Source organism: Loxodonta africana, chromosome 4 (genome assembly GCF_030014295.1).
Source record: "Loxodonta africana isolate mLoxAfr1 chromosome 4, mLoxAfr1.hap2, whole genome shotgun sequence".
Taxonomy (NCBI): Eukaryota; Metazoa; Chordata; class Mammalia; order Proboscidea; family Elephantidae; genus Loxodonta; species Loxodonta africana.
The window spans coordinates 36832151-36850266 of NC_087345.1; the positions used below are offsets into that span (position 1 = coordinate 36832151).

The 18116-nt window shown below is 40.1% G+C and overlaps 1 protein-coding gene across 1 annotated transcript in view; it reads left to right on the forward strand.

Annotated features, from left to right (window-relative positions):
* Positions 1-472: 472 nt before the first annotated feature.
* The window catches only part of NDUFA12 (NADH:ubiquinone oxidoreductase subunit A12), a 30904-nt gene continuing 13260 nt past the window's right edge, over positions 473-18116 (forward strand). Inside the window, exons 1-3 of the mRNA XM_003405265.4 lie at positions 473-656; positions 1561-1643; positions 6274-6361. Coding sequence (XP_003405313.1) covers positions 571-656; positions 1561-1643; positions 6274-6361 — 257 coding nt within the window. The 5' untranslated portion in view covers positions 473-570. The remainder of the gene's footprint in view (positions 657-1560; positions 1644-6273; positions 6362-18116) is intronic.

Here is an 18116-nt window from a genome sequence, read left to right on the forward strand (position 1 = left end):
CCCTAAATAAATACTCATTAAGATTTCGCGGCAAAAAAAAAAAAATCTGAAAAACTTCAAAGAAGTTACAAGTTTTTTTGCAAAGGAACAGGAATCTGATTGGCATCAAGATTCTTATCAACTATATATTAGAGGCTGATGGAGCAATGGCTTCAAAGTTCTGTGGGAAAATTATTTTGAACCTATAATTCTATGTCCAGATAAATAATCAAGAAGAAAGATTTATCTCCTACGTAACCTCATGATAGAAAAAAGTCTAAAGAATATATTCTACAAAAAAAAAAAAAAAAAGCATTTTAGGTAAGAAAACTGAGCCCTGGGCTAGGTGAGCTTTCCGCCGCCTTCTAGACCGATTTCCTTTTTTTCCGGGGAAAACCACGGCTCTTTCCCTGGAAACCGAAAGGAGACCCCGCAGACTAGAGCAGCTCTCGCGCATGCGCAGCGCTACCTCCACAGAATACGCGCGTGCGCGTGGGAACCCTCTGCTCCCCGGCTCCCGGCCGCGGAGTGTCCGCTTCCGGCCGGTGGATTTTGCCCGGAGCAGCGGAGAGGCTGGGCCTGCGGGACAAGATGGAGTACCTGCAGGTCCTGAAACGGGGGCTGGAGCAGGTCACCGGCCACGGCGGCCTCCGTGGCTATTTACGAGTTTTCTTCAGGTAGGCGTCTAGAGCCAGGCTCTAGGCCTCTGGGGCTGGACTTGAGGTGGCAGGTTTCTTGGAAAGGGGCCGGGTTTGGGTCTCCTTGGGGAACCTGTGGCTCCTGTCAAGGACAACCGACCCAATCTTTGCTTTCCCCGGGGCTCCAGGGCCGGGAACGAAGTCTTTCCAGGGATCTCACCAGGGCAGGACGGAAGCCAGCTCTAGAGACGAACTGTGACATGCGGGCGACGGGATTTGGCGTGCCTCTCTGCCCCTCGTACTGCATGGAGAGTGATGGGCTTTGCCAGACACTCGCTGTGTGACCTTGGGAAAATTTCTTCCCTTGACTGGCCTTCAGTTTCCTTCTCTGTCCAGTGAGAGGTTGAACGGTCCCTACTAGCCCTGACATTCATTCAGTCCGACGAGCAGCATCGTCCGCGGAAACTGAGTTGGAGTCCTAGGGTCGAAGGAAGGAGGCGAGAGATAAATCGTTTTAAGAAGATGAAGTATGTTGGCGTCCTGATTTCCTGAAGGTTTTTTAACTCCAGTGTCTCGTGGCACAGGAATGGTAGATAAAAGTAGTTATGTAATTTGAAGATAGTGCTTCCGTATAGTTAGTGTAGTTTATCACATCAGTTGGATCTGTTCATCCTTTCCCATCCTGCTGTCTGCATGACACTGGGGGAACATGAACTGAAATTCCAGCACTCTTACCAGAAAGCTGATTCTTCAACATTGGGTGGTGTGAGCCGGGAGATGAAGGCGAAAAGTGTACAGCCAGTGACCATCTTCAGCATCTCCTCATTTTTCTAGTTGGCACAGCAGCCTTTGTGTCTGAAAGTTGGTATACTCATCTTATTTCTGTTTGTGACTTGAAGAAAGTGTCACTCATTCTAAAGTATTTTCTTTTGGGCATTAACAGGACAAATGATGCAAAGGTTGGTACCTTAGTAGGTGAGGACAAATACGGAAACAAATACTATGAAGACAAGAAGCAGTTTTTTGGTGAGTATAGTATTTTTTTGTATGAGTAATGGGGGGCAGAGATGGGAATTAAGTCTGTTTTCTATAATAGACAAAGAACTTTTACAAAGTATTTGGAAAAGGATGAAAAATTCAGTAGGAAAACAGGAAAAGTTAATTCACAGAAAAAGAAATATAAACAACCAATAAATACATGAAAAGATAATCATCCTCACTTGTAATTAAAGAAATACAACTTTAAAAACATTGTTACCTTTTTCTCACATTTCAGATTTTGAAATATCTGTCAGTCTGATAAATCTTAATGTGGGGAAAGGCCATAGGAATAAATATTTCAGTGCATTCTTTTTGGAAGACAGTTTGGTAATATCTGTCAGAATTTACATTCCACATACCTTTATCTCATCACTCCTACTTCTAAAATAATTCATGCTACAAATAAATATTCTTGCAAAAGTACACAAGAACAAGTTTACAAAGATCCCCCCATTGCAGCGTTGTTTCAGCAGTAAATTCTAAATGCAATGTTACTGTGTATCAGTTGGATACTAATGAATTGGGCTTCATTTTTTAGAATACTTTGTTTTTAAGAATGATACATGAATTTTACCTAGAAAGAGGTTGAAGATATGTATAACAAAAACAAAACCCAGTTGCAGAACAATGTTTGTAATCCTCTGGAGGGAGGAAATAAATATGCTTCTTTGTGCACATAAAATTTTTTGAATGATACGTGTCTTAGTCACCTAATGCTGCTGTAACAGAAATAGCACAAGTAGGTGGCTTTAACAAAGAGAAATTTATTCTCTCACTGTCTGGGAGTCTAGAAGTCCAAATTCAGAGCACCAGCTCTAAGGGGAGGTTTTCCCTCTTTGTCGGCTCTGGAGAAAGGTCCTTGTCATCAGTCTTCCCTTGGTCCAGGAGCTTCTCAGCGCAAGAACAAGTCCAAAGGACGCACTCTGCTCCTGGTACTGCTTTCTTGGTGGTATGAGGTGGTATGCTCAATTCTCTCTTTTATATCTCAAAAGAGATTGGCTTAAGACACACTCTAATCTTATAGACCTCATTGGTGTAAGTGCTGCTAATCCATCTCATCAACATCATACGGATAGAATTTACAACACATGAGGAAGTCACATCAGTTGACAAAATGGTGGACAGTCTTACAATACTGGGAATCATGACCTAGCCACATTGACAGATATTTTGGAGGGACACAATTCAGTTCATGACCATACACAAGAAACATAACAGTGGTACAGATAGTATAGATTTGACATTCTACCATCTACTTTATAGCTTTGTGAACTGCAACTTAATTAACTTCTCTAAATCTCAGTTTCCTCGTCTATCAAGTAGAAACAACAGTAATACTTTCCTCATAAGGTTTTTTTTTTTTTTTAAAAAAAAAAAAAAGAAAAAGAAATGAATGGAAAAAGCTTAACCTAATGCAAGGTTTCTTAGCCTAGGCATTATTCACATTTTGGACCAGATAATTCTTTGTTGCTGTGGCTGTCCTATGCATTGTAGGATGTTTAGCAGCATCCTTGACATCTATCCACTAGATGTGAAGCAACACCCACCCCAGTTGTGACAACCAAAAATGCCTCCAGACATTGCCAGATATCCCCTTGGAGGCAAAAATTACCCCAATTTAGAACCATTGGCCTAACGCTTGGTACATATTGTTGTTGTTGTTAGGTGTCATCTAGTCAGTTCTCACTCACGGCTACCCTATGTATGACAGAAGGAAACCCTGCCAGGCCTTGTGCCATCCTCACAGTCCTTGTTATGCGTGAGCCCATTGTTGCAGCCACTGGGTCAATCCATGTCACCAAGCGTACTTCCTCTTTTGTTGACTCTCTACTTTACCCAGCATGAGTTCTCAAGAGAGTCTTCCCTCCTGATAACATGTCCAAAGTATGTGAGACAAAGTCTTGCCATCTTTGCTTCTGAGGAGCATTCTGGTTATACTTCTTCCAACACAGATTTGTTTGTTCTGGCAGTCCATGGTATATTCAGTATTCTTTGCCAGCACCTTAATTCAGAGGCATCAATTCTTCTTTGGTCTTCCTTATTCATTGTCCAGCTTTTCATATGCATATGAGGCAATTGAAAATACGATGGTTTAGGTCAGGCACACTTTAGTCTTCAGAGTGACATCTTAGCTTTTTAACACTTTAAAGAGGTCTTTTGCAGCAGCTTTGCCCAATGCAATATGTCATTTGATTTCTTGACTGCTGCTTCCGTGATATATAACAAGAACTCATATATATATATATGTATATATACACACACACATATATATATATACCTGTATATATGTATATATATAATTATTACTTTCTTGAACTGTTGAATTTTTTTAAATCAGGTACATTTGTTGCTTTTATAATACTACAGAAATTCCCTTTTGATTGAGATGAAAAGAATCAAGAGGGAGAAATTGATCTCCTTCCCCTAGCATTTAGCATTTGAGTGCTTACCCTGTGCTAGATTCTGTGCTAGGACATAACGCATATTATCTACTTTAATCTTCAACATCTCTGTGAGGTTGGTGTTTTAACTTTCTCCATTTTACAAATGGAGAAACTGAGTCATTAAGTTAGGAATTTCTTATGGGAATGTATGACCCATGTGTGGTTGGATGGGTTACAAGTTGGCCTACTAGAGGTAAACAGCAAGCCTTAAGTTTTCTATTAACCATTATATTTTTAATACTTATACAACTCATAAAATTTTAGGCCCGGAACAATTTTAAGAGATTATCTAAAAATGATTGTTTTGTAGTTGAAGAAACTGAGGCTCAAGGAAATGTTTTAACCAAAAGGGGTTAATCAAACAGCACAGCTCATTAGTGGCAGAGCCTCAGGCCAGTATATTCTTTCCACCTCACCACTTTGTTGTTACAACTGTAAAATTATTTTTCCTTTCATCTCTTCCTTCCTTCCTCAGAATGTAAATATCTTTATTATTACTAATTTTAAAAATGATAAATGCCATTGTAAACCATTGAAATTAGTATATATGAAGTAAAAAATGAAAATTTTCCCTTGTAGTTTTACATTCTTTTAACAGTTTTTTTTTTAATTGTTTAATGAATATTCAGACCTACTTTTTTTTCTTTTTTAATCATGGAATTATACCATTCATATTGTTCATAAGTACAAATATTTCTACTTAAAAATTATGGATCAGTTTTCAATATTAGTAAGTTGGATCTATAGCATTCTTTTTTGTTTGGTTGATTGTGTTTTCTTATTTAAATTTTTTTCACAGCATTCTTTTTAATTGCTACACAATATTCTACTTTATGGATGGACCATTATTTTTAATCACTTCTCTATTGACATCTAGATTGCCTTCAGATTTTTACTGTTAAACACATATTCTTAGTTCCTGGAATTGGAATTGCTAAGTGTGAGAATCCACATTTTAAATTTTGATGTATGTTGCAAGATTGTCAAGGCGCAGCTCTGCTGTCATGGCTTAACTCTCTGAAACCTTTCTCTAGCTCTCCTCCATCTGCCCTTCCCATTTCCCTGCCCCATTGTGGGGGTACTTTTAGCTGTCTATCCTCAAGTTTGAGTTCTCCTTAATAAAATTAGCCAATTTGTTGAGTATATATTTACTTAGGAAACATTTAAAAGTAAACGCAGATCACCTTTTGCTTAAAAGTTTAAAATCTATTATAGACACTAGTTCAGTATTCCCCATTTAGGGGTTTAGAAGACAGTAAGGAAGGGAGAGACGGAATTAACATGTATTGTGAACTTATATGCCAGATACGGAGCTAAATAACATTTTTATTTAGTTTTCACATTTCACAGCATCTTTAAGACGTAGACATAATCATTTGCTTATGATAGATAACGAATCTGAGGCTCATACAATTTGCCTAATATCTACTGATACCAAGTGACAAAGCCTTGATGGAAACCTAGGTCTTTGCCAATTGAAGGGCAAATTAGTTATGTGGAACTCAGTGCATTTTTCCCCCCAGTAGAAGCAGTTTTGTAAATAGTGAGTATGCCTCCAACTATCCCATAGAAAACTGTTAAATAAAGAATGCAGCCATGCTATTTTGATGACATAAGCTATCCTACTTATTGAACTATCATTTTTCATGTTGGCTTATTATGTATAATTCACCAGTTTCCAAAAGGATCTGAGGTGATCATTTAAAAACATTTCTCTGGAAACATATAATTCAGGTTTGATTGCTGTGAATACATTTCTCCTGCCAAGGTCTCAGGAGGAGCATTTTTTTCTCTGAATACATTGAGCTGCTGGGAACACATTTCCTTCTCCTCTGCTGCTCCTTTGGCAGGAGCTAGGTAAGAAGCAACAGTTCACCTCTGTGGGAAAGGCTGCAGCCCCACCCACAGCAGTGAGTTGTTTCAGTCCCTGGTGACAGACTCTGCTATAGTGGTGTCCCAACTGTTGATAAGTTTTCCACATAGTTCCTGGAACTTGTCTTCGTTAACACACCCAGGATATTAGTCCTCTAACATTTCCCTTATGTAAGAGTGCTAAGAACTCTTTTCTTAATAAAAAAAGTTTTGTTTCTTTTAAAAGCCTGCAATTATGGTTTTTAGGAAAAGTTGCCCTTATTTCTCACATCTTTCTAAATGCTGCCCTTTCAACGTAGGTCGTCACCGATGGGTTACATATACTACTGAAATGAATGGCAAAAACACATTTTGGGATGTAGATGGAAGCATGGTACCCCCTGAATGGTAAGCTAAGTCAACTTTGTTTTTTTTAACTAGTCAATATTTGTTTCATTACACAAATACTTGTTTAATGTCTCTGTGTAAGGCAGTCAGTGATATTCTTCTGAAAACGTGTTCCAGTTTTGATGACTGTGTAGCAAGTTGCTTTGAAATTTAGTGGATTAACACAACAATCATCTATCATGATTCTTGTGGGTCAGGAGTTCAGATAAGACAACGGGGATGGTTTGTCTCTGATCCATGATGTACGAGACCTCAGCTGGAAGACCCAAAGGCTGGATACTGGAATCATACGAAGACTTGTTCATTCAGTGTCTGGCAGTTGATGCTTGCTGTCAGCTGGGGTGATAGTTGGGGCTGTGGGTTGGAATACCCTCATGTGGCCAGGGCTTCCTCAGGCAGGTGTACGGAGAGGGTGAGTCAGGCAGAGGCCACCTTCTCTTTTCTGACTTAGTTTCAGAGATCATCCAGTATCACTTCTCCCAGATTCCAGTGGTTGAGGCAGTTACAAAGTTCTGCCCAAGTTCAGTTAAAGGGAACATAGACCTCCCATCTTGATGGATGTGTGTCATCATCATATTATATATTGGAATTTATAGTGGTGTGCCTGTCTTTGGGAAAAAATAGTATGCCACAGTATCACCTGACTACAGAAGGGAAGGCCGTGGCAGTGTAGCCAGAAGAACTCTGGCTCTGATCTTATTTGACAGTTTGACTTGAAGCAAGTTCTTTAGCCTCTCTGGGGCTTAGTTTCCCCATCTGTAAAATGAGAACTCTAAAATACTTTTGTTCTTGTTAGGTGCTATCTTGTCGATTTCCAACTCATAGCAACCATCAGGGTTTTCTTGGCTGTAATCTTGACGGGAGCAAATCTTTCTCCCGTGGAGCCACTGGATGGATTCAAATTGCCAGCCCTTCAGTTAGCAGCTGAGCACTTACCCTTTGTTCCGCTAGGGCTCCTTTAAAATACCTTAAGTATAAAAATTTTTATTTTGTAATATACATATTTTGAAATAAAATTCTAGATGTTCTTACTTAAACTACCAAATTTTGTACAAAATATTTCAAAGCAAAGTACTTTTATCTCCTTAGTAGGTTGCTGAAATAATACCTTATGGGAGATATACAATTAAATTCTGGAGGTCGTTTTCTGTTGCTCTAGAAAATTTCACCAAAAAACTAGAAATAAGTATAGATGGATTGGCTATGACATTTTATTTTAGTTGAACTTGATAATCAGAAATAGTTCTACTCTACTGAGTAGAAACTGGGATAATCCCAGAGTATTTGCTACCTGCATAAAGACTCGATTGGAAATCCAGGCATGTATCAAAAGTGAGTGAAGTGCAGTTGTAAGACAATAGGGAGTAGTGAGGACTACAATGACGAAGAGAGCACATTCTCTTTCAAAAAGGATAGTAGCCTGTCTTAGTTATCTGGTGTTGCTATAACAGAAATACCACAAGTGGGTGGCTTTAACAGACAGAAATTTACTTTCTCACAATTTAGGAGGCTGGAAGTCCACATTCAGGGCGCAGGCAGTCTCTCTTTACTCTGGAGGAAGGTCCTTGTCTCTTTTCAGCTTGTATTCCTAGGATCTTTGGCAATCATGTGGCGTGTATCTCCCCCTCTGCTTGCTTGCTTACTTAATCTGCCTTTTTATATCTCAAAAGAGATTGATTTAAGACACACCCTATACTACTGCCTCATTAACATAACAAAGAAAACCATTCCCAAATGGGATCGTAAGTACAGTTATAGGTGTTAGGATTTACAACACATGTTTTTGGGGGACAATCCATAACATAGCCCTGGTTAGTTCATCCCAGTTCTATCAGGTAAGAATTCAGCCTGGAGTTTCTAGGTAAGTTTTTTAAGAGAAGCTGGAAGTTTGGATGTCTTCGTGAGATTTCTTGTCTTTTAAATGTTAATAATTTGACAATTTAAATACACCATACCCTATAGAACTTTATGAGATAATGGAAATATTCCGTACCTCCTGCTGGCACTTGTGACCCTGAGCATTTGAAATGTTAGCGGTGTGAATGAGGAAGTGAATTTAAAATTTTATTTAAATTCAATAGGCTACCCTATTGGACAGAGCAGTTTTTAAAAATACCATACAGGCTAAGCAAAACATGTTTATATCACCCACAAACTGCCAGTTTTCAACCTCTGGTCTACTACTTGAACTCATTGGGAGTACTGAACCATGTCAGTGATACAGTTTGACCGTGGCATTGGGTAATGTCTTTCTGTAGAGCTCATTGGTTCTGAGCAGGGGAAAGCAGCACTGATCAGGAGCTTCCTCATGCTGCATTTGGGGCTGCTGGGTTTTGTGCTCTTTTTAACAGGAAATAATACTCCATTGTTCTTTTAAGATCTGTGGAGCTGCGATTTTACATTTAGAGCTATCACTTTTCTCTAAGCCGGCTTTCTATGTGTCAGGGGATTATTGGAGACCAAAGTCTCAAAGTGGAACATAAGCTTTAGGAGCTGAGGTGTCCTCCTATTTTTTGATTGTTTGTTTGTTGAATGGTGTTGATCCTGGAAGGATATGGAAGGCATGTGGGCTATCTTGTTCAGTTTGAGGTCTGTCTCCTTCAAAACACTCATCTAACATCAGAGTCCATATTTTGGGGATGGGGAATATCAGTTGAAATTATGTGAGATGAAACACACTTAAAATGATAAAATAGTAAAAATTCTGAAAAGATAAATGTACTGTTCAGGCATGCAAGTCCTTTACATGATCTGAGATCACATGAAAAAGAAGCTGAGAGCTGTAGAAGATAAGGTCGCTCTAGCAGGTGCCTGAGGGCAGTTGAGGATACAAAGCTTGATTTCTTTGTGGAGAGGAGACTCCTGAGCGCAGAGTGCCTTTGATGCTCCTTATTGTAAGAGAAGCTTAAAGGCTTGTGAATCTTTGAGGGAAGAAGTGGTGTTGGATAAGCTCAGCTGTTTGTTTCTCAAACACTCCTTGCTGAGTGTAATACATTGTGGAATTCTAAATCTGTGAACTCCAACCTTTCATTTGATCCATAAATAAATGTGAAGTTGTGTTGATTTATCTTTAATTAGAGAGCTAGGTATGTATGGTCATGAATAACAAATACAAATTCTTCTCTTTATTCATTCAAATAATTTTATCGATTACCTACCAGATACCAAGCATTATTGTAGGCACTGGCGATACAACAGTGAATAAAACAAAGTCCTTGTCCTTAAGTGGGAGACAGAAAAACAAATATGCTCTGTGTGTGCGGGTGCGTGTGTGGGTGCGCGTGTGTGTGTACGCGTGTGCTTGTGTGTGTGCATATATGTATTTTTTTTTCCAGTTGCTGTCAAGTCGATTCTGCCTCATGGTGGCCCCATATGTGTCAGAGTAGAATTACGTTCCCAGAGGTTTTCAGTGGAAGCCCTGGTGGCGTAGTGGTTCAGTGCTACGGCTGCTAACCAAAGGGCTGGCAGTTCAGATCTGCCAGGTGCTCCTTGGAAACTCTGTGGGGCAGCTCTACTCTGTCCTCTAGGGTCACCATGAGTCGGAATCGACTGATGGCACTGGGTTTGGTCTTTTTTTTGGGGTAAGGTTTTCAATGGCTATTTTTTCAGAGGTAGATCACCAGGCCTTTCTTCTGAGGTGCCTCTGGTAGACTAACTTGCAGCCTTTCCATTAGCAGCTGAGTTGAGTAACTACACCACCTAGGGGCTCTGATACATATTTTAGGTAACAATAAATGGGAGGAAGATAATACGAAGCTAGAATTCATAAGAGAATAGAGATCAATGGGTGGGGTTGGAGAGGAGGCTGTTTTATGCAGGGTTTAGGGAAGGCTTCTTTGAGGAAGTGACATTTGAGGAGAGACCTAGAAAAGGGGAGAAGAGAAGGTGGAAGGAGAGAAAGAACTCCAGGCCGAAGGAACCACAAGTGCAGAAGCCGTGTATGTTTGAGATGTATTGCTCGCTGTGTTTGAAAAACAGCAGAAAGGCCAGTTTGGCTGGAATGGAGTGAGTGAGGGGAAGATGTTAAGAAATGTGGTAGGAAAAAGAGCTAGGGCCCAGGCCATGTAGATCTTGTAAGTACTTTGAGTTTTTTTTCTGTATTCTTGGAAAGTCACTATAAGGTAAGCTAGGATGATCTGAGTCACATTTTTAAAAATTTGAAACAAGCCCAGACTTATAGAAAAGTTATAAGTACCTGAATCATTTGAAAATAAGTTGCCAAAATGATGCCCCATCACTCCAGAATACTTCAGTGTATAATTCCTAGAAATAAGAATTTTCTCCTATATGACCACAATTAATAAAACCAAACCCACTGCCATCGAGCCGGTTCCGACTCGTAACAACCTCATAGAGTTTCCAACACTATAAATCTCTACGGAAGCAGATTGGCACATCTTTTGCCTACAGAGCTGCTAGTGGTTTAAGACTGCTGACCTTTGGGTTAGCAGTCATGGAAATAACCATAATAAAAAAATACAACCATCAAAATCAGGAAATTAACAGTGGTAGATCACTAACAAGAGGCTGTAAGTACGCATTGTCTGTAGTCCTCATGTCTCTGTAGTCATCCTCATACTGGACCAGTTCTTCAGCTTTTCCTTGATTTTCGTGACCTTGACTTTGAAAATCATAAGTCAGTTGTGTTGTAGAATATCTCTCAGTATGTCGTTGTTGGCTGTTTCCTCATGACTAGAGTCAGGCTACGCATCTTTCCGGGAATGTCACAGAAATGATACCATGTTCTCCTCATTGCATTTTATTAAGTACCCCCAAAAAATCAAACCCATTGTTGTCGAGTCAATTCTGACTTATAGCAACCCTATAAGACAGAGTAGAACTGCCTCATAGGGTGTCCAGGGAGTGGCTGGTGGATTCCAACTGCCGACCTTTTGGTTAGTAGCCAAGCCATTAACTGGTGCCCCACCAGGGCTCCATTTTATTGAGAACCACCTGATTTTTGATCTGTCCCATTACTTATGATAACTTCTATCACTTAATTTACATTTTTAAAGCACCTGTGTGGTTGCTGTGTGAAGAATAGAGGAAAGGAGCCAGTGTGGAAGCAGGCAGATCAGTTAGGCAGAAGGTATGTGGTTGACTGGGCAGGAGATGAAGGAGGCTTGGATTAGGGTGCTGGTGATAAAGTGGTGTGATTTGGGATTGTATTTATCTACTGCTGTGCAACAGATTACCCCAAATTTAGGGACTTAGAACAATAAACATTTATCTCACAATTTCTCTGGGTCAGGAATTCAAGGGTAGCTTAGCTGGGTGCCTCTAGCTCAGGGTCTTTCCCGAAGCTGCTGTCAGGGTGTTGCCTGGGGTTGCAGTTATCGAAAGACTTGACTTGAGGAAGATCTGCTTCCAAACTCATGTAGCTGTACACAGGCCTCAGAGGGTTTGCTTCCAAGTGCACTCACGTGGGCCTCTCCACAGAGCTGCCTCATGACATGGCAGCTGGCTTCCCCCGGCACAAGCAATTGAGAGGAGATCGAGAGAACATCCAAGATGGAAGCCACAGTCTTTTTAAATCTAATCTTGGAAGTGACATCCCATACTTCTGCTTCTGTATTCTGTTTATTAGAAGTGAGTCAATAAGTCCAGCCCACACTCAAGGGGAGAGGATTACACAGGAATGTGAATACCAGGAGGCAGGGATCATTGGAGGCCATCTTAGAGGCTACCGACTATGGGGACATATTTTGAGGTAAGAGGGAGCCAACAAGATTTGCTAATAGTTTGGGTTTTGAGAAAAAGGAGTCAAGGATGACTTCAGAATTTTTGGCCTGCATTCTGGTGGTACACTTACTGAGATGGGGAAGGCAGGGTAGTGTGGGGCAGCAGGTTTAGAAGGGGTAATTAAGTGTTCTACTTCGTCTTTGTTAAGTATGAGATGCATGTTAGACCACCAAGTCGGGATGTTGGTTAGACAGCTAAAAATACTAGTCTGGAAGTCAGGGTAGAGGTTGTTGCTAGCAGTGGGATTTCAGTGTGATTTACCTAATATACACTTCAACTTCATAAATTTATGGGTAAAAGGGTTAACAGTATCTGACCTTTTGTTACCCTGGAAACCAGTAAGATAGAATTTATTAACTGTATTGCTAGATAAATTGCCCCCTGATTGGTAAAGTGCATCTTGTTTGAGAGGAGTTATAAATACCTGATCGTTGTGCCCTGTTTGGGGTTCCCTGACCAAGGCAGCACCTGTCTGATGTAGCTCTCATTTCCCTGTGCTGTGTCACCTAGAGAGTCAAAGAAGAGAGCTCTCAGGCAGCTCGTGGATATCTGAGTGATCTTATCACCTGTATGAATTACTGCAAGGCTCCCAGTGAGAGGAACACCTGATGCTGCCCAGCTTCAAGCTATGATTCCTTTTACTATCCTGTTATCTTTTCGTGTAACCCGGTGCCAGGTGTGGCCTATGATATGTCTTGTGAGTCTGTTCAGTAGCTGCATAAATAATCTCACCAGGAAAAGATTTGTTTTTCATAGAATCCAGGAACTTCCTGGTTCACTTCTGTGAACCTACGTAGTGAACTTACATGGTCACGTAATATTCCTTGATCTTGTGGGAAACGTTAGAAATCTTGTAAGAAAATTAGTTCATTTTATCTGTCTCTCCTCAGTGCATCATTTCTTTGAATCTGTTAGCAGCCAGTAAGACTGCTAGGTCTACCAATAGATAAACAATAGGTATGCTTGGTGAAGCAAACATTTCGAACATGCGGGGGAACTACAAGTACCTCAAAAATAAGAAAAGTTATTGCCTAGAATTGCACATTGTCTGCTTACAAATGGTTCTTTCATTCAAAAAGTAGTTACTGAGTACCCCACTATGCTATGTCCCAGGCACAGATGGGTTTATATATTCACAGTGGTGAGTGAATTATAGATGACCTTGCTCACTTGGTGTTTATAGTCACTTTTAATAAATACTAGCTGGTAGAATAATACTGTACTGTAATCTTTTTTTTTTATATAATCTATTATATTTTTCTTAGTACCTTCATTTTCTTATCTAAGTTTTATTCTCTTATCAGATCAGTGAAGAGATTTTAATTTCTTCAGGAATTTAGTAGTTTAATTGAGTAGGATGCTCTGAAAGTATTTCAGCAGATAGCAACTACAGTCTTGTACCACTTTTGATACCCTCAATTTTATCCTCATTTAAGTTGGCGAACTGCCAGCATCAATATGGTAATACACAAAAGTCTTTATTTTCATTCTTATGGTAGGTAGCTTTCACATAGAATTATTGTTGTTGTTAGTTACTGTCGAGTCAATTGCAATTAGTGATAACCCCACGCGTGCCGAGTAGAACTGCTTCATAGGGTTTTCAAAGCTGTGACCTTTCAGAAGTAGATCACTCGGACTTTCTTCCAGGGCACCTCTGGGTTAATTTGAACCTCACCCTTTCAGCTAGTAGTTGAGTGCTTTAACTGTCTGCACCACCTGGGGCCTCTACTTAGTGGTATATAAACCAAATAAATAGTTTGTATCTACATGAAACTTGACAAGGTAAAAAATTGTTGAGGATAGAAAGGCAGAAGCTTTGTGCTATTTAATGCATGATAATATAAATTATTGTTTTTGCTTATATCAGGAGAATATACTTCGTGTTGTTGGAAGTATTGGAAACCTATAATACTTTAAGCCAAGCTTAAAAAAAGCGTGATATGCCTAGATTTTTCCCTATCATATATATACTTTTTCTCCACTTGGTGGCACCTTCAGTTCATCTCAAAATAACATGTCTTTATTTTCTAGGGCCAAGATGAAGTTAGCAAATGTTTTTGCTCTTCTAAGCTTAACTTTATTTAGGATATTTAACATCATCCTAGTCAGCTTTTTTCAGCTGGCGTGGTGTGTTCCAAAAGGCTTTGTAGGGTGGCAGGTGAGGGGGCATTGCATGGAGATGATAGAGAGGGATCAAGAATGATTCATAGATTTTTGGGCTTGAGCAGTTGAATGGATGGTGGTACCATTCATTGAGATGGGAAGACTAAGAGAAGGGTAGTTGTAGGGGTGGAGGATTGGAACGGGAAGCCTCTTTTTGGATATAGTAAGTTTATTATAAAAATGTATGATCACTGTAGAAAACTTGGAAAATTCAGAAAAATAAGAGATAGAAACAAAAGTAATGTGTAATTTCTTGGCCCAGAGATAAATACTGTTAACTTTTCATTCATTGATTGAATAAATATTTGAGGACTCACCATGTATTAAGTACTATTTAAGCAAGTGGTAAACAAGGTAGGCAAAGTTTCTACACATATGGAACTTACATTCTCTTGGTAGGAGATAGATAATGAACAAATAAGTAAAGTGTGAGCTCGAGTATGTGCAAAAAATTAAAATAGAGATATACTAGAGAGTGACTAGGTAGCTATTTTTAATTTTTATTTTGAAATAATTTTACTTACGGAGATGTTGAAAGTACAAAGAACTGCCAACTAACCTTCACTGAGATTCCCCAGTTGTTGACTGCGGTGATGGATCACTTTTATATGGCCTTTCTTGCCATGGTCTTGTAACTTCCACCAAATGATTGAGTGGGACTATGCAAATAAGGTGCTTGCAGCCCATCAAGGGAAGTGGACAGCTTGCTAATAATGGGACGGAATCATGCAAATAAGGTATATGGAACCCTAATGAAGGGATTGGTCAGTTTTGCCATCCCATTAGGCTTAAAATAAGCCATCTCAGAGGCAGAAAGAGGGGATTTCACTAGTGCCAAGAACAAGAGGTGGGAGCAGAGTGTGTCATTTGGACCTGGGGTCTCTGTGCTGAGAACCTCCTAGACCCAGGAGACAGAGCTCTAACACTGGAGATGGCACAAGACAGTGGGAAGCAGTGGCAGAGAGATGGCAGCAGCAGAACCAGGAAACTGATGCAAGACAGCACTTGGGCTTCCCGGCCCATGGAGCAAGGCAGTTAGAGTGGATGTGTGGACTTGTGGAGTGATAAAGTCGAGTGCCTTTGGACAGGAGGCCTCCTGGTGGAATGGGGTGCCTCTGGGCACTTGTTGGTGGAGCTAGGCTTGCTGACTCATGGAGCGAGAGAGCTGAGCACCTACTGGCTGATACTTACTGGCAGAGTGGGGTGTCCCCAGGCACTTATTAACTGAGCTAAAGACCTCTGTAAAACTTGCCTGAGCAGGGCAGAGGCTGGGCCGGCCCAAGAGGCTGAGGGGCCAAGAGGCCAAGGGAGAGGCCTGCCTGCAGGTATGGCTGAGAAGCTGTCCTGACTGAAGAACTGTATCCTGAATCAGTCCTGATCCTGAATTGCATCCTGTTACTTCCCTAATAAACCCCATAATTGTATTTTCTGAGTTCTGTGTTGGCATTGCAAAGAATTATCGAACTCAGCAGAGAAACAGTGTCCTGGAAGGGACAGATAGTGTCAGAATTGGTAAAAAGGGCTGGCCAGAGGAGGCATGTCTGACCGCCACCTCCTAGGAATCAGCTTTAGGCTGTTGACGCTGATAATGATTCTCTCTCCTCCTTGTGAAGTTAGATGAAGGGGTCAGATGCCCCCACGCCATTTGTACATTGACATTTCATTACATCTGCTTTATGATATTCTTTATATGTAAGTGTGTTTATTTGACATGTACACCTTTGTTTCTGATCATTTACAAGTGTGTAGGCATCACACTCCATTACCCTAAATACTTCAGTGCATTATTTTCTATAAACAAGAACACTCTTCCACATTCACACATATACACATATGTGCATGCATACTATTAAATATAACCAATACAGTGATCAAAATCAGGAAATTATCATTGCTAGGTTATTACCGTCTAATTCACAGACTTTGTCTATTTCACCAATCCAGAATCATGCATTGCATTTTGCTGTCATGTCTTTAGTTCTCTTCAGCCTGGAAGAGGTCTTCAATTTTTATTTTACTTTCATGCCTAAGATGTTTTTGAAGAATTATAGGCTAGTTATTTTGTAGAATATCTGATCTTTCCCCACAATTGGATTCCAAAACCCAAAAAACCCACTGCCTTCGAGTCGATTCCGACTCATAGTGACCCTATAGGACAGAGTAGAATTGCCCCATAGAGTTTCCAAGGAGTGCCTGGCAGATTCGAACTGCCGACCTCTTGGTTAGCAGCCGTAGCTCTTAACCACTACGCCACTAGGGTTTCCACAATTGGATTCAGATTATGCATTTTTTATAGGCATGTCACAAAAGAATGCTGTACTGTCACTGTGTCCTATCATGTGGCTCACAAATTTAGATTGTCTTTTTGTTGGTCATATTAACTGTAATCAATTGATTAAGGTTGTGTTTGCCAGCCTCCTAACTGGTCTGATTGCTCTCTTGAAACACACTAGTATTCTCCACATACTAAGTGATTATTGTTGTTGTTTAGCTGCCATCAAATTGGTCCCTCACTCATGGCAACCTCATGCACAACAGAATGAAACAATCAGATTGTTGCTGTCGATAGGATTTTCATGGACTGGTTTTTGGAAGTTGGTTGCCAAGCCTTTCTTCCTAGTTCATCAAGTTCCATTGAGACCTGTTCAGCATCATAGCCTCCACTGAGGGGCAGGTTATGGCTGCACATGAGGTGCATTGGCCAGGAATAGAACCTGAGTCTCCCACATGGAAGGTGGGAGTTCTACTACTGAACCACGACTCTGATTAGAGTGACTATATTAAAATGTAAATCAGATCACAGAACTATCCAGTAACTTCTCATCATAGCAAGACAAAATTTTTATTCTCACCAGAGAAAAAAAATTCCACTCCTTACCATGACCTGTGAGGCCTTACATGATCTGACTTCACCACACTGGCCTTCTTACTTTTCCACGGAGCATGCGCCCATCTCAGGCTCTTTGCACTGTTTCTCTTCCTAGAATGATCTCCCCTAGGCTTTGCACAGCTCATGCTTTAACTTTAGTAAAGTGCCCGCTCCTCAAACTACCCTAACTAAATGGGAGCCCTATTCCTTCCTCATACTCTGTTCCCTTTCCCTACTTTAGTATTTTCTTCATAGCACTTAGCCTGACATTATATTATATATTATTTATTGCTTGTTTCCCCAGCTGCCTTGCTTCTTGATGGCAAGAACTTGGTTTCATTCACTGCCATGTTGCTAATACCTAGAACAGTGCCTAGCACATAGTAGTTGCTCAATAAGTAATTGTGAATGAATAAATGATGATGGTTTTTTTTTTCCTTGAAAAGAACATTATTTTGCTACCTGTATACAGTAATCTCTGTGAGTTGGAATTGACTTAACAGCAATGCGTGTGGTTTTGGCTTTTGTATACCATCATCAGTTTAATTTATCTAGCTGGTCTAAATGGCATTTGTCATTCCTTTTATAGCTTTTATATGAATCTGAAGCTAGATTTACCTCTAAATTCCGTTTGGACAACAAGCTGTCCTTTTTAGTGTCTTATTTATTGTAAACCCCACTGAATCATTTGTACAGTGTTTCCCCTAAAAATAACTGCTGGCTGTGAATGACAGAGAATATTGTGTTCTTTCTCTTAGTGTATCTACTTATTTAGCCTTTTTCATGTAGTAGCTGTTGTGTGAAATATTCCCTGAACTGAATTGAAATGAGTGTTGCTCAAGTCAATGGTTTATTTGCACGATTCTTTTCAAAATAGATCCTTCATAACGTTTATTTTCTGCCCTCCCACCGCCCCCAAATGAGAGTATTAAGAGACTATGTTCTGAGAAACTACAAACGGCATGTTTAGGTAGATTTTTC